The sequence below is a fragment of the Acinonyx jubatus genome, chromosome D1 (genome assembly GCF_027475565.1).
Source record: "Acinonyx jubatus isolate Ajub_Pintada_27869175 chromosome D1, VMU_Ajub_asm_v1.0, whole genome shotgun sequence".
Lineage (NCBI taxonomy): Eukaryota > Metazoa > Chordata > Mammalia > Carnivora > Felidae > Acinonyx > Acinonyx jubatus.
The window spans coordinates 32,213,593-32,236,592 of record NC_069390.1 but is presented as its reverse complement, the minus strand read 5'-3'; the positions used below and the strand labels follow the sequence as shown (position 1 = coordinate 32,236,592).

The following is a 23,000-nucleotide window of genomic DNA, read 5'->3' as shown; positions in this document are numbered from 1 at the left end:
CCCTCCTAAACACTCACTCATCCTGAGTTCAGAAGTTTGTGAACAGTTTTCCCTCCTCCGAGTATAATTCTTAGGCAAAAGGATGCATTCTTCCTGAACTTTAGAACCTCTTTCAGTTTGTCTCCATTCGGCTGCCAGCCTCCAGGCTGGGTTTTTGGCCTTAGGAATTAAGTTTTCGAACGTTTTTCTCCACTGGGAAAGCTGAGTGCTAAGATGGTAACGGCACCGTTGAGGAAGTAGTTTTCAAAGGTATCACTTCTGTACCCACAATTAAAGAGTAACCTGGCCAATTCCCTGCTTTCAACAGCTGAGACTGAACTTTGCTGGCAAAGCTAGAAGACTTACCTGGGAAACCAGAGTTGGCTCGAGCGGCCGGTTTCCCGTCTCTCCGCTTCCTTCCTGTGACCAGAGGGAAACTTTTAAAGGATCTTAAATCCTGTAGGGTGTTTGGTTCATAGCCAACTGCATGAGCGCTCTGGGTTATCTGGTAGGACACTGGGCTGCGGAAAGGAAAGGAACATCCTCCTTTAGAGCTTGTCCCCTTCCATTCTTGGGAGATAGTCAAGGAAACCACCAAAGAGGAAGATTATTTGAGGTCCTTTCTCCATGTTAACCCACGTTAGTAGCCAATTGCTGCATAATAAAATCTTCAGGCTTTGTACTTGAAACATAGTTGAGTAAATACATATAAATTGAATGCAAAAAGAAAAGAATTAACGGTTGTCAAAGGAAGCTTTTTTTTCTATTCTACTTGCTTTTCCTATGCGGTTCTGATTCCTGTACTGGAATATTATAGAGATGTATAGATGTATGTATATCTATTTAAATATATATCATACATTTATCTAGGTATATATTTAAATATAAAAATATGGATATAGGATTAAGCAATAGGATATTGGCTCTTTACAGAAAAAGTAATCCATGAGATACAACAAATATACAGTCAGTATAATTAAAGTGCCATGCAATTACATGGGTGCATTAAATAGAGCTAGTGGGCTATGTTTGTAAAATAGAAGCTAAGATTAAAGGCTTGGGATACAGTTCTAGCTCTATGGCTTTCTAGGTATGTGACCTTTTGGCAAATTACTTCTCTGTTTTTCTCATCTGTAAAATAGAAATAATTATACTGTCTATCTCTAAGAGTTGTAAGGATAGAATGAGTTTAGTGGTATTTAGTAAGTGCTTAATAAATGTTAGCCTCTATTTTGAAAAATGTTAGAAACACTAGGTTTTGAGGGTAGTAGGGTTTACTTTGTATAAGCTTTCTTTTTTTATTTTTTTAAAGTTTATTATTATTTTTTTTAATGTTTATTTTTGAGAGAGAGAACCCTTGCGGTGCACATGCGTGGGGGAGGGGCAGAGAGAGAGGGAAACAGGAACTCTGAAGCAGACCCCACACTGTCAGCACAAAGCCCTACCTGGGACACAACCCACCATCCACTTGAGCCATAGTTGGATGCTAAACCGAGTCACCCAGGTGCCCCTGTATAACTTTTCTGAAACAAATGAGGCATAATTAATAATTTGACTAATTTGAAACTGGTGAACATTGAAAACTTTACTTAAAACATTTAACCCCCCCCCCCCCCCAATATTTTTCCTGTGTCACGTTTGCCACAAAATTCTGTGGATTATGCCTTAGGTAAAGTTGGCGTATTTTTAAGGTAACATCTTGTTGATACTATATTTATATAATATAAATGTATTTCTTTTCTAGTCATTACGTGTGGTCAACTTTTCAACATCATTTTTCATTTTCTATTGCAAAAGGAAGGGAAGGCATATTTAAACAAGATATTTATGTTTCTTTTTCTTTTTTGGAGGTGGATATTTATGTGTCGAAGTATTTTGAGAATGTGGTTTTTGGTAGGGTCTGTCAGGCAGGCAAAATTTCCTAAAGCAAGTTTTGTTAAAAATATTAATTGTGTAGAATTATCCATCCATTCACTTTTTTTTTTTCAGAAAACACTAAGCACTGAGTGTGCATCTGCTTTTGTAGATAAAAAAGGTGTTATCTTATTTTTAAATAACTCCTAATCTATGAGGACTAAAAAACAGTGTTAACTCTGTATTTACTATAATAGTATTAAAAACATTGCTTACAACCTGTATAAAAAGCATAATGTTTTTAAAACGTTTTCTGTTAATATATTTACATACTTTTTTCCTCTGCATTTAAGAGTTACAGATTGCAGAATAAAAAGGAACAAGTGTGAGAAAGTTAAGGAACTTAATATTTATTTTCTCATTTTTTGGGGGCAAGGACAGACAGTTAAAACAAAGGTGAATACGAAATGCCAAAGTAGGCTCAGTTGAGTGTTTATAAGGTTAAAATTTATTTATTTATTTTTATAGATTTCCTAAGCTTTTTTTTTTTTTTAAGTGTTTATTTGTTTATTTTCGAGAAACACAGAGCAAGCAAGCAGGGTAGGGGCAGAGGGAAAGGGAGGGAGAGAATCCCAAGTGGGCTCTGCGCTGTCTGTGCAGAGCCTGAAACAGGGCTCGATCCCACAACTGTGAGATCATGACCTGAGCTGAAATCAAGAGTCAGGTGCTTAACTGACCGAGCCACCCAGGTGCCCCTGTAAAGTTATAATTTAAATTGAAACATGTTTCGCTGATACAGGCCATTGTGAGACAATCTTGTCAGAGCATATTCATAACAAGTCTGCAAGATTTTCACAGTTTTACCTTTCTTTCTTTTAGATAAACATATGTAGCTTTTTCCAGGGACAGTTCCTCAAAGTTAAATTAAAGATGAAGATTTAGCATTATGAGAAAAAACATAGAAGAGCTTGAAATGAAAGACTACCTGAACCTAAAATAGGATAATATTTATAATCCCTTCAATCATCCAGATAGTTTTTTCAAATAAACATTTCTAATGCACTGAATCCGTTCTTTAGACTTAATTAAAATTAGAAAAGTATAGTTCTGTGGTGTCTAGGTGGCTCAGTCAGTTAAAGTGCCCAACTTAGGCTGAGGTCATGATCTTATGGTTCATGAGTTTGAGCCCCATGTCAGGCTCTGTGCTGACAGCTCAGAGCCTGGAGCCTGCTTTGGATTCTGTGTCTCCCCCTCTCTCTACCCCTGCATCACTTGTGCTCTGTCTCTCTCTCTCTCAAAATAAATAAACATTAAAAAAAAGTATATTCAGAAAAATGATGACTTAATAAGCAGTTTTTACATTCCTAATAATTAACATGTTAATGGTCTTAATAGTTTACCAGGCCATTTTAAAAAGTTATACAAAATTACATATTTTAAAAATCCAACAATCATGATATTTTTAATTTTTTCTAGATTGGTTGACCTACAAGATGCTTCGATACCCATATTTTTGTAAAATCTATAAAGAATTTCATTCATGCTGGTTGGAATCTGGCATATTTAATTTAGGTATCTGGCCAAAAAAAATACATGCTACAACAGAAAGATGTAATGAATATGAAGCCGAGGAGCAAACAGATCAAACTGGAGCTCAGGAGTTACATAGATCTCAAAATGGAGATTTTGAAGCTATGACTAAATTACATATCCCAGTAATGGTGGATGAAGTTGTTCGTTGTTTGGCACCACAAAAAGGCCAGGTAAGTTGATTAGTTTTTTTAATTTTTAACACTTTGAAAATTGAGATATTCACTTATCTTAATATTCACTATTTTAAAGCATATTATTCAGTGGATTTTAGTATATACACAAGGTTGTACAATCATCACTATCTAATTCAGGAACATTTTCATCACTTCAATAGGGAATCCCATATCCATTAGCATTCACTCCGCATTGACCCCCTTCCTTTTGCTCCTGACAACTACTAATCTATTATTGTCTGTATGGAGTTGCCTAATCTGGAAATCTTATATAAATGGATTCATATTATATGTGGCCCTTTGCATTTGCTTTGTATTATTTAGCATGTTTTCAAGATTCATCCATGTTATAGCATGTGCCTGTACTTCATTTCTTTTTTCCCTGAACAACATTGCATTTATGGATATACCACATCCTTTTTATCCATTCACTAATTGATGGCATTTGTGTGTCCACTTTTTGGCTACTGTGAATAATGCTGTTATGAACATTCATGTACAAGTTTTTGTAGGGACATATGTTTTCACTCAGGTATATACCTAGGAGTGGAATTGATGGGTCATATGATATTCTATGCTTAACTCATTGAGGATCTGCCATACTGTTTTACGGAGTTGATTAGTTTTGTCAAGTAACTGTTTTAAAAGAAAAAGAACATTACATTGGCTGAGTGGTTTGGGTATGAAAACAATTCTAGCATAGCTTGAGAATTTTAGTATCTTTTTAAGAATGACTATAGACAAAGATAAGGATATGAATTCCTGTTTTCTTGTTTTGTTAGACTTTTCAACTACCCTGCTTTTTGATTTAGAGTTCTCCAGAGAAATAGGACCAACAGGATGTGTGTGTTTGTGTGGATGCATGTATATGTGTATGTACATGTGCATGTATGTGAGTACATATGTGTGTGCACACACATGCGTGAGGTGGAAAAGAGATTGAATGATTGATTTTGAGGAATTGAATCTGAGGAATTTATCTGAGGAATAGTAATCCTCAGTTAAAGAGGATTGGTAAGTCCAAAATGTGTACAGTAGGCTGACAGGCTGGAGACGCAAGTAAGAAATCTGAGTCCAAATTGAGTCTGCAATTTGCCAGCAGAATTCTTCTTGTTTTCAGGATGTCAGTCTTTGTTCTATTAAGGCTTTTCACTAATTGGATGGGACCACCCACATTATGGAGAGTCTGCTTTACTCAGTCCAGTAATTTAAAATTTAATCTCACTCCCCCCAAAAAAACCTTGACAGAAACATCCTGAATAATAATGTTTGGCCAAATGTCTGGGTATTATGGCCCAGCAAAGTTGACATAAAATTAACCATCATACTTGACTTATTTATAGTGTTGCTGGCAGGATTATATAAGGTTTTAGATACAAAAATGCTTTAAACTCTATAAAGAGATCACAAAAATATTAGGTAATATAATATCCAATATGATAAAGCTAGAATTTCTGGAAATTAAGCTCATTCACAAGAGAGAAAAAAAAAAAACCTTTTGTCATAGTAAATTTTCATCAGATGTGTTCTTATAACCTGATGCTGATACTTAGCTTACTGATTTCAGAAATATGATCTCTTATTTTAGAAGTTACTATTCCCTAAATCAGTTATGTACGTTTAAAAGTCACACCTTGGTTCTTTTCCAGGATATAGTGGCTTAATGGTTAAGAGCAAAGATTCTATAATTGGACTTCCTAGGTTTGAATCCATCTTCTAACCCACAAGTGTGTACATACATTCACACACACAGCTCTTTTTATTTTTTATTTATTTATTTATTTTTGAGACATGCTCAAGTTACATCAGATAGTTTTCATGAACTAAGTTCTAAGCTATACACATAAGGTATGCTGGAATGGGTGGATGTTGCTCATGTGAAAGCCATCATTAATATGACTTAGGTTGCTTTACCACAAAAATATTCATTTATCTTATCCTTAGGCAGTATATATATAACAAGGTAAATCCAGTATTCTTAGATGATATTATGTGTACAAAGCATCTAGGTCAATGCTGTCATATAGTAGGGACTCTAAAGTATACATGAAAATATAAATTAAAAAATTGGATCAAACTTCCTGTTAAATATGACTTAAAATGAAATTCTCTTCATTTTCTGTAAAGATTCATAATGCAAGGATAGCAATTAATACCCATACCTTAATGTGAGTCTAAGAAAAAGTACATGTAAATATATATGATATATTTGAGATCTATAGGAGAGGGAAGGGGCAGTTAGTAAAAAAGTGGAACTGAATTTAGTGGCTTGAATTTGACCTCTGGAACCAGAAACTAAAGCTCGTTGTATAAATTTGCTGAAACTTAGTAACAAAAACTAAATATTTATTTTGTAATAACTAAAGTAGAAAAATAGCCAAACAAAAATAAACCCCACAAAGTCTCCTACTAAATCAGTATTGGATCTGCCTTTGTTCTAAAACCAAGTGGAATAAAATGAGACAATTTTACAACTTGACCTATCTTGCTGTTTCATTTGTTCAGGTTCCTGACAAATGTAATGTTGGTTTATTTTGACATTTCCATTGTTCTGATTTGAGTTGGGTTTTCTGGTAACTTTTTATAGAAAGTTTAATTTTATGAATGTAATATTTGAAAATTTTCATGTGAGGTACATTTAGAGACAACGTTATTTCTTACCTTTTCTGCTGTCTGGCAGACAGCTTTATTCACTATTCCCTTAATCTTCAAGTAATAAAGAACTGGTGACAGTTCTTGGACAGGAAAGGTCTTCATTTCTTCCAGAATCCATTATTTGCTTCTTTCTTCCTGAGCCTTTTCCCCCAAATCATTTTCTTTTGCAAACTATGAGTCATACACTCACTTGTATCAATCACCCACATAAATATTGTTTTTCACATCACCTTCAATGGTGAATTAACAAATGAAAGTTTTGATCATAACAGGAACCTTAAAAATATCTAAATATAGTTTTCAATGAGGCCTTGTTCATTTAATAGTAATTTTTTTTTCTTTAACATTTAAAAGTTGCTTACTTCAAGCTAATTTAGGGGAATTTCTTCTATATCATAACCAATTTACTGTTATTAATTTATATTACTATTGCAAATACATGCAAAATATTTATAAATTTGGATTAAAAGAAAAAAAAAGTTCTTCCTTTCCTTTGGGAGGTATAGAAGGGATTGAATAAATTATAATTCTTTCTCCTTGGCAAGTTTCCATTATTTCATATTCTGGGTGAATAACTTTTTGTAAGAATATATTATTGTAAAAATTTTTTCTTGCTTCTGGAGATGGTTTAGTGTTGGCTACTGTGGTCAGTTTTTCATTCCTAATTTCTGAAAAGTGGAGAAAAAGCATGACCCTGCCTAGTTGAAGATGGTAGCAATTTGGAGGATATAGGAGACTTGATATTTATTTTTTTCCTAGTAGTAGTGCCAGTTTAGTTTGGTGCCTTGGGGTTTCTGTGAGAGTGATAGGTTATGAGGCAGGTGATGGACATGCAAGGACTAGTACCAGTAGCTGTGTAATTTTGGGCAAGTAGCTTATCATGACTGTGCCTCAGATTCTTCATCTGTAAAATGGGGAAATATGACGTACCACCTGGTCACTGTAAGGATTAGGTGAGTTCACATATGTAAATTGCTTATAATGATATCTTCCAAGTAGTATGAACTCAATAAACATTAGCTGTTATTATTAGGGGGGATAGTAAGGGTCAGAGCTGGTAGCTAGCTAGATACAATAAAATTTAGGAAAAAAATACCAAGGTGGAAAAAATACAAAGGTGGAAACAAAAGTTCAGGAAAGGTGAAACCAATATGTCTGGAATTGAAAAAGTAGTTTCCTTTGCACTATTGAAGTCTCCTTATCGTCATATTTCTGGTCTTGAGTCAAATTTCACTTTATCAGGCAAATTTTTTCTAAGGCTCCAGAGGTGGCAGGTCTCCTTGTTATACATTCATTGAGTCATATGTTTTTCTTTCATAGCGTTAATAATAATTGATAATTATAATTTTTTAATGACATTATTTGTTCAGTGGACATTTCTCCTAACAGACTGTCCTCTATGAAGTCATAGGTGTGTTTTTTTGTTTTTTTGTTTTTCCATTATATCTCCAGTGCCTGGCACAGGCCTACAACATGGTGGGTTTTATAATGATTTTTTAAGTGAATGAGTAAAAGTCAAATTGAAGGACAGATGAGAGGCACAAATAAAAAGAATGTCCCTTGGGTACTAAGGTTGCTTCTTGGGCTCAAGACTTTATATGATTCCAACTTCAGTGTGACAGGCCTAGTCCCTGGTGAGGGAGTAGATACAAGGACTGAGAAAATGAGCTGATATCTAAACTGATGCAAAATCAATTATGATAAATATCAGAGTAAGGTTGTAAGGTTGGTTTCATATGTACTCGAAATAATTATCTTGCTATTTTGATATTCTAACATTTAATATTAATTTCATAATTACTAGATTTACTGAAGTTGTCCCGGTACCAGTTATAATTTTCTTTATAAAAAGATTCATTATTCCCTGTATAATGGATTTTTCTTAAGATCAGGAGCAATATTTTACTTGAAAATCTTTATAATCTTTAATGTAGAGTAAACATCAAAGAGAAAATCCTGAGACTATATGTTTGCTGTCTTAAACAATTGAAGGCTGATTGGTCACAGAGAGGAGGAGTTTATTTTGTTTGACCTCAAATTATTTAAAAAGGAACTTTTCTGAGAGACAGGACCAGTGCCATAGCTCCTGTAGGGAGTTGCCTTTTTTTTTTTTTTTAGGAAGGACTATTAAAATTTCAGATGGAGTGGACTGTCTAAATGTAGTGCTTCCTCTCCCATATATTTTTTTTAATTTTTTTTTTGTTTTAAGGTTTATTCATTTCTCAAAGACAGAGAGAGTGTGAGCAGGGGAGGGGCAGAGAGAGAGGGAGACACAGAAGCTGAAACAGGCTCCAGGCTCTGAGCTGTCAGTACAGAGCCTGATGTGGGGCTTCAACTCATGGACCGCAAGATCATGACTTGAGCCAAAGTCGGACGCTTAACCGACTGAGCCACCCAAGTGCCCCTCCCATATTTTTTAAATTGAAGTAAATTTTTATTTTACATTGCATTCTACCAATTATTTGAAAAAAATAATGTTTCCATCTTAAAAAATGAGGTAGCTAATTAAGTGAACTTTGCATCAAAATACTTTCTGCAGTGTGATACTTCCAGTGTTACACTGGTAAATATTTAGTGCCTGGTCTGAGAGTCAGGGTGTGGTGTAGCTTTAAAAACAAAAACAAGGGGCGCCTGGGTGGCTCAGTTGGTTAAGCGTCCGACTTCGGCTCAGGTCATGATCTCACAGTCCATGAGTTCGAGCCCCATGTCGGGCTCTGTGCTGACAGCTCAGAGCCTGGAGCCTGTTTCGGATTCTGTGTCTCCCTCTCTCTCTGACCCTCCCCTGTTCATGCTCTGTCTCTCTCTGTCTCAAAAATAAATAAACGTTAAAAAAAAAAACAAAAACAAAAAACCTTGATTTATTTTGTTTACAGATTTTCATGATATATGTATTCCTATTATAGGCCATTTCAGCCTACCAACCTAATGTCACTGTAGCCTTAGGGAGAAATATGAATAGCTGGTGCTCTTCAGCTGGTATGACGAATACCAGGGATGATTCTCATGATGCCATGAGATATCTGTGAATTATATAATGGCAGAATTTTTGCCTTACGTTTCTGAGAATCAGTATGGTCTGTAGAGTTCTTTTGTCTTTGTTCATTTGATGTTCCCTAGTTAAAACCTTTGTTTTATGTTTCTCTGCCCTAGGAAGTACCATGGTATAGCCATAGAATATTGTTTTTCATACCTTTTTTAACAACAGAATTCTTTTTTCTCTCTCTAATAAATAATCCCAAACATAAGACAGATAAAAACAGCATTACATAGTGTAAATTTGTTTATATAATTTAGTTGTGACAGAGTCAGTTACGGAACAGAGGCATTTTGTTGAGTGCAAAACTTCAAAATCAACATCCGTGTCTTTTTTTTTTTTTTTTGCATAATTTCAAAAATTTTTTTAAATGTTTATTTAGTTTTGAGAAAGAGAGACAGAGCAAAAGTAGGGGAGGGGCAGAGAGAGAGGGAGACACAAGATCTGATGCTGACTCCAGCCTGCTAGCTGTCAGCACAGAGCCCAGTGTGGGGCCTGAACTCACAAACTGCGGTGAGATTATGACTTGAGCTGAAGTTAGACACTTAACTGGCTGAGCCACCCAGGTGCCTCCCCCACTTTTTTTTAATTAAAAAAAAATTTTTTGTTTGCATAATTTGGATTCACAAAGGTAAATTATAATTTATAATTTATAAAATGTAAATTTTTTTAAACAGTCTTCCTGAAATCTGCTTAATTTTTTAAAAATTTATTTTTATTTTATTTTAGAGAGAAAGTGTGTATGCAAGGGGGCTAGAGGGCAGGGGTGGGGGAGAATTCTAAGTAGGCTTCATGCTCCGTGCGAAGCCTGATGTGGGGCTCAGTCCCATCACTGTGAGATCATGACCTGAGTTGAAACCAAGAGTTGGACACTTAACTCACTGAGTCACTTAGGTGCCCCTCAGCTTAATTTGTAGTTAAATTGAGGTGGTAAGAGAATTTTTAATTAGATTAAAAAGGACCCTATATATTAATAAATATTCATGTGCCTAGTGCCAGGCCATCAAATTATATGAAGCAAAACTTGACAGAATTTTTATTTTTATTTTTATTTTTATTTTTGAGAGACAGAGTGGGGGTGAGGGGCCAGAGAGAATCCCAAGCAAGTTCCATGCTTACCATGGAGCCTGACATGGACTCAGTCCCATGACCCTGGGATCATGACTGAGCCAAAATCAAGAGTTCAACTGACTGAGCCACTCAGGTGCCCCCAAACCTGACAGAATTAAAGGGAGAAATAGTGCTATGATAATAGTTAGAGATTTTAATACCTCACTCAAAATAGCCTCTCCAATAACGAGAACAAATATTAATAAAGAAGTAGAGGCTTTAACACAGTAAACTTACTAGGCTTAACAGATGTATACAGAACACAAACGTATAGCATACACGTTTGTCTCAAGTGCACGTGGGACATTTTCTGGGATAGAACATATGGTAACTGGAAAATTCATGAATTTGTGGAAATTAAACAACATACTCCTAAACAACTAAGAAGTCAAAGAAGATCAAAGAAGTCACAAGGGAAATTAGGAAATACTTAGGAATGAAAAAAAATACAACATACTAAAATTTATGGGACACAGTGAAATTTGTGCTAAGGGAGAAATTTATAAATTGCTTACATTAAAAATCAAGAAAGGTGCCAAATCTTCCATAACGTATATAAGCGCATTTTGTAACGTATATAAATGTTGAATTGCTGTTGTACACCTCAAAGTAATATTGTATGTCAACTATACTTCAGTTAAGATCTCAAATCAACAATCTAAGTTTATAACTTAAGGAACTAAATAAAAAGAATAAATTAAACCCAAAGTTAGCCGAGGGAAAGAAATTAAAGATTAGAGCACTGTTAAATGATATAGGAAATAGAAAACCAATAGAGAAAATCAGTGAAGCCAGATTGAAGAGATCAGCACAATTGACAATCTTAGCTAGAGGGACAATTAAAAAAGGAAGAGATGGCCCAAATTACGAGACTGAAAATGGGGACAATTACTACCAATTTTGCAGAAATAGGATTATATGAGAGCACTATGAACAGTTGTATGCCAACAAATTGGATAACCTAGGTGAACTAGACAAATTTGTAGAAACACAAAACCTACCAAGACTAGGGGCACCTGAGTGTATCAGTTGGTTGAGCGTCTGATTCTTGATCTCAGCTCGGGTATTGATTTTGGGGTCATAGGTTAGGGCCCTGTGTTAGGTTCCTTGCTGGGTGTGAAGCCTGCTTAAAAAACAAAACAACAACAACAACAAAAAAAAACAACAAAACAAACCTACCAAACCTACTGAACCATGAAGAAATAGAAAATAAGGATAGACCTATTACTATTCAGGATATTAAATCACTAATAAGAAAATCTATTGACAAAGAAAAGCCCTGGACCTGATGACTTCACTGGTGAATTCTACAAATGTTTAAAGAATAATTAATAGCACCTCAGGCTTTTCCAAACACATTGAAGAGGAGGGAATACTTCCTAACTCATTTTATGAGGCCAGAATTATCTTATACCAAAGACACTACAAGAAAACTATAGCCCCAAATCCCTTATAAACATGGACACTAAAATCCTCAACAGAATGCTAACAAAGAGAATTAGGTAGCATATTAAAAGAACCAGGTGGGCTTTATTCCTGGAATGCAAGGAGGGTTTAGCATACAAAAATTAATGTAATCTGTAATATCAACAGAATGAGAAAACCCACATCATTTCAATTGGTGCAGTACAAGCATTTGACAAAATTCAACACCCTTTCATGATAAAACACTCAATAAACTAGAAATAGAAGGAAACTACCTTAACTTAACAAAAGTCTTAAATGAAAAACCTACAGTGAACATCATACTCAATAGTGAAAGACAAAGTGTTTCCTCTAAGCTTGGGAACAAGGCAAGGAAGTCTGCTTTCACCACTTCTGTTCAGCATAGTACTGGGAGTTCTAGCTAGAGCAGTCAGGCAAGAAAAAGAAAAGTTATCTGAATTGGAAAGGGGAAGTAAAATTATCTGCAGATGATGTGCTCTTATATATAGAAAACTATATGGGCTCCCCCCCCCCAACAAAAAAAAGGAAAAGAAAAAGAACCTATAAGAACAAATAAATTCAGTAAAGTAGCAGGATACAAAGTCAACACACAAAAATCACTGTACATGAGCAATCAACCATCTGAAAAGGAAATTATAAAAACAGTTACATTTACAATAGCATAAAAAAATGCTTAGGAATTAACTTCACCAAAGAGGTGAAAGACTTGTACACTGAAAACTATAAAACATTGCTGAAAGAAATTAAAGAAGACCTAACAAAAATGAAAAACATCCTGTATAAATGGATTAGAACACTTAATATTGTTAATGTCAATACTATCCAAAGGAATCTACAGATGCAATGCATTCCTTATCGAAGTCCCAATGATGTTTTTGAAGAAATAGATAAATCTGTCCTAAAATTTATATGGAATCTCAAGGGATCCTGAAGGGTCAAAACAATTTTGAAAAAGACAAAACTGGAGGACTCATACTTTGTTACTTCAAAATTACTACAAAGCTACTGTAATCAAAACTGGTACTAGTGTAAAGTCAGGCATGTAAACAAATGGAATAGACTAGAGAGCCCAGAAATAAACCCCTAAATATATGGTCAAATGATTTTTAACAAAACCATTCAAGTACCAAAACCATTCAAGAGGGAAAGGGCAGTCTTCAACAAGTGGTGCTGGAAAACTGTATATCCACATGCAGAAGGATGAAGTGGAACCCTTCCCTAACACCATATACAGAAATCAACTCAAAAAATGGATCAAAGACTTAAATATAACACCTAAAACCATACAATTCTTAGAAGAAAACATTAAGACAAACCTTTATAACATTGGATTTGGCAGTGATTTCTTGGATATAATACCAAAGGCACAGGTAGCAAAAGAAAAAAAATAGACAAATTGTACTTTATGAAAATTAAAAAACAAATTGTGCATCAAAAGACACTATCCACAGAGTAAAAAGGCAGCCCACAGAATGGCAGAAAATATTTGCAAATCATATATCTGATAGGAGTTTAATATCCAGAATATATAGAGAACTTCTAAAACTTAACAGCAAAAACAACCCAATTCAAAATGGACTTGAAAAGACATTTCTCCAAAGATGATATCTGAATGAAAATACGCTTGATATCACTAATCATTTGGGAAATGCAAGTCAAAACCACAATGAGGTTTAACCTCATACCCATTAGATGGCTACTATCCAAAAAACTCCAGAAAACCGGTGTTGGTAAGGATGTAGAGATATTGGAATCCTTGTGTTTTGTTGGTGGGAATGGAAAATGGTAGAACTGCTGTGGAAAGTAAGATGGTGTTTCCACAAAAAATTAAAAATAGACTTACTGTATGATTCAGCAATTACACTGAGAGAGGGAGACACAGTGGGTATATATGCAAGAGAATTGAAAGAAGGTTCTTGAAGCAGTATTTGTATACCCATGTTTATTGCAGCATTATTCACAAAAACTAAAATGTGGATTTAACTCAAGTTTTCATTAATGGATAAATGGATAAACAAAATGTGGCATATATATACAGGGAGTGTTATTCAGCCTTAAAAAGGGAAACAATTCTGCTATTTTCAACAGCATGGATGAGTCTTGAAGACATTTTGCTAAGTGAAGTAAGCCAGTCATAAAAAGATACTAGATGATTGTGCTTGCGTGACGTATTTAGTGTAGTCAGAGTTATAAAGACTGAAAGTAGAATGGTAGTGGCCAAGGGTTGGGAGGAATAGGGATTTATTGTTCAATTGGTACAGAGTTTCAGTTTGATAAAATAAGTTATGTAGGTGGATGGGGGTGACGGTTGCACAGCATTATGAATGTATTTAATATCTACCATTGAATGTATACTTAAAAAATGGTTAATATGGTAAGTTTTTTTCTTATGTGTATTTTAGCACAATAAAACTGTTTTTAAAGCAAGTTACCTTTTTGAAGAAAGCACAGTTCTTATATTACTTTATGGTTCTAGGTATAGACGATTGTCTAATATGAAGCTTGCAAGTAAAATGAATTTGTCGCTTTTTTATTTTTCTTTTGCAAATTTTATACTTGCAGATTTTTATTTAAAAAAAAAATTTTTAATGTTTATTTTTGAGAGAGAGAGAGAGAGAGAGACAGAGCTCAAGTGGGGGAGGGGCAGAGAGAGAGAGACAGACAATCTGAAGCAGGCTCCAGGTTCTGAGCTAACAGCACAAAGCCTGTATACTTGCAGATTTTTCTATGTGTACTTCCAAAATATGTCTTTAATATATATTTAAGAATCTTATTAGTACTGAATTTCATGATTAGCTTTGTGCTTATTATATGTAATATTTTATTAGTGACATTTATTTTGTTATCTTTCACTTGAACTATTAAGCATGTATAGAAAGCTACACTACCTGATGATGTGATGAACATACTGTTAAAGTATTTAAAGTCTTATAGGGAGTCAACAGTAGTAAACGTAAAATAGACAAATGTTAAATCCTTATATTTTTTGATCATTTATTGAAATATTTTCTTTACAAATATTTTTAAATTTTTTTTAACGTTTATTCATTTTTGAGAGACAGAGAGGCAAGCATGAGCTGGGGAGGGGCAGAGAGAGAGGGAGACACAGAATCCAAAGCAGGCTTCAGGCTCTCAGCTGTCAGCATGGAGCCCGATGTGGAGCTCGAACCTAGGAACCATGAGATCATGACCTGAGCCGAAGTCAGTTGCTTAACAGACTGAGCCACCCAGGTGCCCCTTCTTTTCAAATATTCTCAATAAAATTTATCGTTTATGAAAATGTTAATGTGTATTATTAGTAAATCCCATCTACTTAGACTGTCAAATTTAGAAATTCCTCTTAGAGCTTTGAGGTGGAGCATATGGGAGTATGGAACCCAGTGGTAAATTTAATATAATGTTTTCAATGGGAATTTATATAGTTAATGTTATTTATAAAATGCTTGCTTGTGTCTCGTTATAAAAAATGTTGAGAATTGATGCAGAAAGAAGTTTTCTGGTTACTTTTTAAATTTTTACTGGGTATATATGAAGGAATAAAGCTTTTGTAACGAAATGAGCTATTCAGTCATACCTAAAATGTTAGTTTCTTTAACAATTCCTTTAAAGTTTTTGATATAAATGTGTCACTTAAAACTAAAAGGAAAATAACTTGTTTATGCTTATTTTTCATAATGATATGATACTATTTAAAATACTTATTTTACATATATGTATTTTTGTACACATTTATGTAAATAATACATATATTAATTTTCATATTGAAATCTTTAATAAGTGCTGTATATTTCTTGCATGTATATCCACCCTTTCCTTTAAGTTCAACATCCATGAGAATATTCTTGCTTTTTTACCAGCGAATTAATGCATTTTTATCACTGAATATAATTTTTTTCATTAGAGTTTACAATCATATTAAAGAGGGCATAGGAAAAATAAGGCCAATTACTTAACTTGATTGTTTGGTCTATCCAATGTCTTCACATTATCGTCCTACAATTTGGTCATTTTTGTAGTCCAGAAGCTGAATCTTTATTACATTGTTACTATTAAAATATAAGAATAAAGATTTTTAAATTTTAAATTCATCTTAAATGATAGTCAGGAACTACAGTTTTAAAAATCACTGGTCCAGTTAAAACCCCCCAAATAAATATGTTTCTGTGGTTGTGAAAAATGATGTTCCACCATGTCTAAAAGTCAGCTTTATGTACTGATTTTTAAAATTTATTTAAGAGTCATTCTTTTAGTTCAGTAAATAGAGACCCAGGAAGAAAACAGAGGTCCATTCTAGAATGGAAGCTCAAAGAAAACAGGAGAAATAGGACTTTTTTTGTTCCCAAAACACATTCTCATGAGTCATCCTGGGTACTGGTTACTCTCTATTTAGGTCAGTCAGCACTAGTCCTTAATCAATAGTCTAATCATAGTTACTGCAAGAGGCTAGGTTCAGTGGTTCTCTCTTTTCCTATTGTTTTTCTAAGTCCCATACTGTTTTTAAGAGTGGTAGGAAGTATACCTTGACCTTGTAAGTTCTCATAACATTTTATTTTATTCTTCCTACACTACTTTCTCCTCATATAACAAACTACTGAGCTGTAAGTAGCATACTTAAAATGTTATTTTATAATAAACCAAGTTGCAAAGCTTTATGATGACTCATCTTCTTGTAATGTTCTGTGAACCCTCTCCCTCTTCTTTTTTGTGGGTGCTAGTTTTTGTTTCTCTTGGGTGAAACAAATACCATTTACCAGGAGGTAATGTGCCTTTAAAGGTTTTATTTACTTTGATGAATGTCGTTTTAGAAAGTGTTTATGTGCATTTTTTTATAGTTACTTATTTTTCTTCTTGTTCTGTGTAAACATTGCACTTGTTTGGTCCTCAGTATATGAGATGTCATTATATCACATTTCATACTAATTTAAGCATATATTTTATCTTTGTCATATTTATTTTCTCTGAGTGGCATACAGTATTTTTCTATATTTATAATTAAATTTCCAAACAAAACCTAGCTTTTTCTTTTGTTGTATGTTTTTTTCTTTCTGGAAAGCAAGTAAGTTAACTCTGGATATTGAATATATTCATAAAGATGGAGGTTTTTCCACATGAGGCCAGTGTTTGCTAGGAAGAATATTATTAATAATAATAGCATAGAATTATGTAAGATTTTACTGTTGGCAAAGCACTTTCATATATTGTCTGTGCTTTTCATTAGGTCTGATCTCAGTAGCTTTTTGTACAAAGTAAAGTACCATGTTAAATGTAGAAAGTAGGAAAGGAAATATTTCCAGTGCTTCTGTGCTACTGGAACCATCTAGTAATAAATGATATTTGTTGGATTTGAATGCTTCTAGCTAATAATCAGATTATGCAGTATGCTTTTTAACTCCACTATTAGTGTTAGTTCCCTTGTATCTAGTGTTCAGACTACAAGATCTTCAGGATCTGTATTTGGTCCCTTAATCCCTTACGTCAGCCATTTTGGCCTAATATCCTTAGAAAATAGATAACTAGTTTCCCAAGCACTCTAGGGACTATGTTAGTACTCAGTCATTCAGAGCACATTATGCTGCTTTTGCCATCACAACACTCTGCAAGGGGTCCTGACACATCTCTTTGGTCTACTTTCTAGGTTTTTCAGAGCTTGTTTCAAGATCGATCTTTCATTCTGGCAAGGAAACCTTGTATTTCTAATGACAGGAGAGGGAGGTATATTCATGTAATAAAGTTATAGGATAAATTGACTAGAGCCATTAAGTGACTAAGGCTTAGAAATGAAGGTGGAGGGAAAGGATAGGGTAAAGGGAAGGAAACTGTTAAGAGGATGATTTGAAGAACAATATTAATACTAAAGAGAGAAACAGCTTCATGAATTTCCATCTTTTATATGTTTTCAGTTCTTTCTCCTACACCTTACTACCATATGCCTCTTCTCTGTGTTTTGATTTTACTGTTTATTTGCAGCAGAAATCATGAAAAAATTGAGTTTATTCTCCCCCACCCCCTTTTTAAAAATGACCTTCATAATTGTCCTATGAAGACTAACTTTTCCACCAATATAGGATATCATCACTAAGATGATTTCTTCTTTGAGCCATATGTATGAAACCAACATTGTTAAATAGAAGGACTTCCTCTGCATCCTTGCCAACACCTGTTGTTTCTTTTTGTTAAGTTTACCATTCTGACTGGTGTGAGGTGATATCTCACTGTAGTTTGGATTTGTATTTCCCTGACAATCAGTGATGTTGAACATCTTTTCAAGTATCTGTTGGCCATCTGCATGTTTTCTTTGGAAAAATGCCTATTCGTGTCTTCTGTCCATTTTTTAACTGGATTATTTGGTTTTTGGGTGTTGAGTTTTATAAGTTCTTTACATATTTTGGGTATTGGCCCTTTGTCAGATGTGTCATTTGCAAATATCTTCTCCCATTCCGTAGGTTACCTTTTACTTTTGCTGATTGTTTCTTTCACTGTGCAGAAGTTTTTTTATTTTGATGAAGTCCCAATAGTTTGTTTCCCTTGCCTCAGGAGACATATCTAGTCAGAAGTTGCTATGGCCGATGTCAGAGAGGTTACTTCCTGTGTTCTCCTCTAGGATTTTAATGGCTTCCTGTCTTACATTTAGGTCTTTAATCCATTTTGAATTTGTTTTCATGTGTGGTATAAGAAAGTGGTCCGGTTTCATTCTTTTTCATGTTGCTGTCCAGTTTTCCCAACACCATTTGTTGAAAAGACTATCTTTTTTCCATTGGATGTTTTTTCCTGCTTTGAACCACAACCCATATAGTTGTGGGTCTATTTCTGGGTTTTCTATTCTGTTCCATTGATCTTTGTGTCTATTTTTGTGCCATTAAAATACATGTATTTGTAAATGTATGTGTAGAATCATATGGGAATAGCTGTATGCTTCACACTCTGAAACCACGGTGTATAATGTCTTTCAAGTGTCATCTTCTTTCATTAGAAGTTTCTACACATATGTGTAGACATATATGTGAAAGCTATATGCTTAGCTGTGTATAAACTGTTATTCAAATAACACCTTCTTTCATTGGTATATATGTTTGTAAACATATGTATGAAACACATGGGAATAGACCTATTCTTACCTGAATGAAACTACACAGTATGTAATGCGTATTTCAAGTAACAACAACGACAAAAAGAAAGACTTGATTTTACTTCAGTTTAAAATGATCAAAATGGTGAATCACTTTAATGAATGAACCAATTTCTCTTGCTAAGGAGGATTACTGTAGAATTTAAATACAAAATGAGATTTTTAGAAATGAGAATAGAGATACCAATGAGAGAGAAATGTTTTATAATGTTTTCTTGTGTTAATGATTATTTTTGTAATATGTTAGTAACAGAAACTGCCCAGATTTTTCTAAAGTTACAAAGTTTTCCCCTGAAAAGCCATTAGCTTAAAGCATGATTCATAACATACAAAACAAAAAAATTATTTCGGGATTCATTCAAAGTATATATTAGAAATTCTTTGAGAAACGTATATCAGGGACATTTAATCAGTTCTGCTTAACGTGACTATGCCTTCTGAAAGCCAGAGGTGAGAAGTGGTGTTGTGTCAGATTCTTCAGTTCCTGTAAAATCTTCCATAAGTAGATTGACACTACTGTGGCTCTATTATGCTGAATGTATTATTTCTGAACCTTTTGCAATTGGTATCCATCTAAAACTAACATTTTTTGTTCATTTTATTTTCTGTGTGTTCTGTTCTGAATTTTTTAATTACACCCAAGCTATCTTACTTGACACATTTGGTTTTATAATTATATATGGGAAAAAAATCCAAAAAGTAATTGTTTTTTTATAAATGATTAATGAATGACTTTTGCCAGAATTATTTTTTCTGAAGATGTAACCATAAAAATTAGAAAGTTCTTTTGTTCATGGCTAATCAATAAATATTTATTGACCAACTGCTTGGATATGCCTCAGTCTATTTGGACTGCTATAACAAAACTCTATAGATTGGGTAGTTTATAAACAACATAAATTTATTTCTCACAGTTCTGGAGGTTTAAGTTCAGGATCGTGGTGCCAGCTTGGTAGGACAAGGGACTTCTTCCTGGTTCATTGCAGGCACCTTCTTGCTGTGTCCTCACATGGTGGAAGGGGCTAGGGATCTCTCTGCAGGTTCTCTTAAGGCACCAATCCCATTTATGAAGGCTCCATCCTCATGATTTAAGCACTTCCCAAAGGCCTCACCTCCTAATACCATCATCTTTGGGGGTTAGGATTTCAACGTAAGAATTTGGGGTAGATACAAACATTCAGAGCATAGCAAGGTACACATTTTTCTTCCATTTGAGGAAACAAGAATATAATCTGGTACCCACCAAAAATAGCTTAGAGTTTCCTATTGAAGGTAAGAGAGAAGCAGCCTAGGTTTCAGGATAGGAGACTGTTGACAAAACTAATATTAAATGATATATCAAAGTTAATATAGATTTTCATTTTGCTGAAATAGGAGCAAACTCTAATTGAGTTATGATCTGCAAAGGCAGATATTCATTTGTATGGTGATATGAAAACTAAGATATTAATTTATGTTTTAAATAGGATTCAATATTGCATTTCTGTCTAGTTCATTATGTCAGTTTAAGATGTTAACCACAGTGTTGCATACCTCGGGCCCTTTCCACTGTACTTCTATGATAATGGGAAAACAAGAACTAACTAATTAAATGAGAAAACAAACCATAGCTAACACTTATGTTTGATTTTGAATTAGGGTGATTGCATATTTAGTTACCACTTTAAGTATTATAACTGTTTTTGTTCACTTGTTTTGTATTGGTTTTTGGATAAAAGTCTTCTAAAATCTGATCTTTCAAAAATGCAAACTTACCTTAGAATATATGCATTTAAGTTAAACTTTTCTTAATTCACTTATGGTAGTAATTTTCAATATTCTTTTTCTGTTCTATGTAACAGTGATATTCTTAGTGCTTTAATTTCTCCCTTATCTAAATCCCTACATGGCTATGTATTTCTAGATGCCTTTTTTTTTTAATTATTTCTGCAGGTGTTCATTTTGTAGTATGCAGACTTACAGCAAGAGCTACATACTTACTTACAACATAGAGCTAATCTAAGCAAATTGGGGAGTTTGTAGGTGAAAGTAGATAACATATTTATTGAGTCAAAAAAAGCCTCAAATACTCATTGCCTAGTTATCCACATGACTGGCTTCCTTACTACTGGTCTTTCTTTAAAAAACACCTTTTTAGAGACCCCCTTCCCTGGCTACCCTATCTAAAATTTCAGCTACCACCCCCCCCAATAGTTGATGTCCTCTTTTCTTGCTTTTTTTTCTTTTTCTTCAGCACTTATCACTAATATATATGGTATATATTTAATTTTCATCTTGCTTCTTAACTGTCTGTTGCCCTTGTCTTATACCCTTCCTCTGTGGAATCCTAGAATATAAGCTTCATGAAAGCTTGGATTTTGGCTAGGTTTTACAACCCTATCCTCAGCCCTGAAAACAATGTATGGCACATAGAAGGTGCCCCATAAATATTTTTTGAAATAATTACTGAATGGAGGAATGAAAAGAAAGATGCTAGTAAGAGAGATGTTAAGGAGAGAGATGTGGCAAGTGGTTGGATGAAGACCAAAATTAATGAGTAGTGATGGTTGTGGAGTTGGAGAGGAATGGATAGATCTGAGAGATATTTAGGAGGTAAAAACACTGGATGAAACTGATACTTATTAAAACACTATTTTTATGTTAGACACTGTGTTAGGTAATGGGGATACAGAAAAGAAATAACCTGTGGTAAAAGAGCTCTCTGGAATAAAGGTATCTATTTTAGAGATAATGTATAGATTGCTTTGGGCTAATAGTAAGGAAACACTTCTGCCTGGTGTTTCACAGAAGATATATAAAACTTATATACATTTTCAGAGTTTTCTAAGTGGATAAGTAGAGGAAAGGCATTCTAGCTAGAGAGAACTATTTGTAGAAAGGCAAAAAAGCAAGAGAAGGCAACATTTGTTCAGGGAGGCAAAAGTTCAGAACATGAAGGAATGTCTAAGGAATGCTAATAACATAGGAACTTTATCCTGTTGGAGATTGGAAACATTGGTCATTTCCTCTTTCTCATTACCTTCAGGTTGGTGTGGAATCTGAAGTGAAAACTCATTTGGGGGTAGAGATGGAAAGATGGACAGTTGGGTTTGATGAGATAAGGTTTTCATTTGAAATGTTCACCAGCAGAAAGAAGAGACTAGAAAGAGGTAGGTACTAGATATGGAGATTGAATATATCACACAAGTGATATTTAAACCCTTGAGAATAGATATGATTGTTAAGGCAGATAAAAGAGGTTCTTGGATAACACATTGAATATCAAAGCTGTAAAAGAATTTGGGAGATAGAAAAAGAAAGGGTTAGAGAAGTTGGTAGGTATGTAAAGTAAGTTGGAATGAATGGCTACCTAGTCTAATCTGCTTCATTACTTTTGGCCCATTGGCCCAGGGTTTGAAGGAAAAGGTTGTTTTCTGGCTCTGTGAACAGCTCAAGTGAAAGGCAAAAATGATTTATAACATCTTTAAAACCTGGACTATTTTCTTCTTTATATTTAGGATTAACTTTTCCCTTGCTATAATTAATAACATTTCATCCAAATTCCAAAACACCCACTTGCAATATATGCATTATTTAATCTAGAAACTTAAATTTTAAAAAATGACTTTATTTAAAAGCTTTACATTGCTATTGCTTTATGTAGAATAAACTTTACCACATAGATCCAGTTAATCAAACTAATACTATATCACTACTAATCTTGACAGATTTATTTACAAAAAGGAATTCCAAAGAAATTGCCCAGTTTAAATTATTTTTTAATATTTATTTTTGAGAGAGAGAGAGAGAGAGAGAGAGAGCGTGTGAGCAGGGGAGAGGCAGAGAGAGACACACAGAATCCGAAACAGGCTTCAGGCTGCAAGCTGTCAGCCCAGAGCCTGACCCAGGGCTCGAACTCTGAAAGGAGAGATCATGACCTGGGCCAAAGTTTTATGCTTAACGACTGAGTCACCCAGGTGCCCCCTGTTTTGAATTGCCAGCTTTGAACTAGAGGTTACCCATCTCTGGTCCATTATTTGAATTTTGTTGT

General features: G+C 34.2%; 1 protein-coding gene across 8 annotated transcripts in view; it reads left to right on the top strand.

Moving 5' to 3' along the window:
- METTL15 (methyltransferase like 15) overlaps positions 1-23,000 on the top strand; it is a 215,244-nt gene that overhangs the window by 2,300 nt on the left and 189,944 nt on the right. For 6 of the 8 annotated variants that reach the window (XM_053203357.1, XM_053203356.1, XM_015066894.3 and 3 more), the window contains one exon: positions 3,310-3,596. In XM_053203357.1, coding sequence (XP_053059332.1) covers positions 3,327-3,596 — 270 coding nt within the window. In that variant the 5' untranslated portion in view covers positions 3,310-3,326. Of the gene's footprint in view, positions 1-3,309; positions 3,597-21,995; positions 22,120-23,000 lie in introns of those variants that run through there. The other 2 variants (XM_027072955.2, XM_027072956.2) reach the window with 2 other exon arrangements.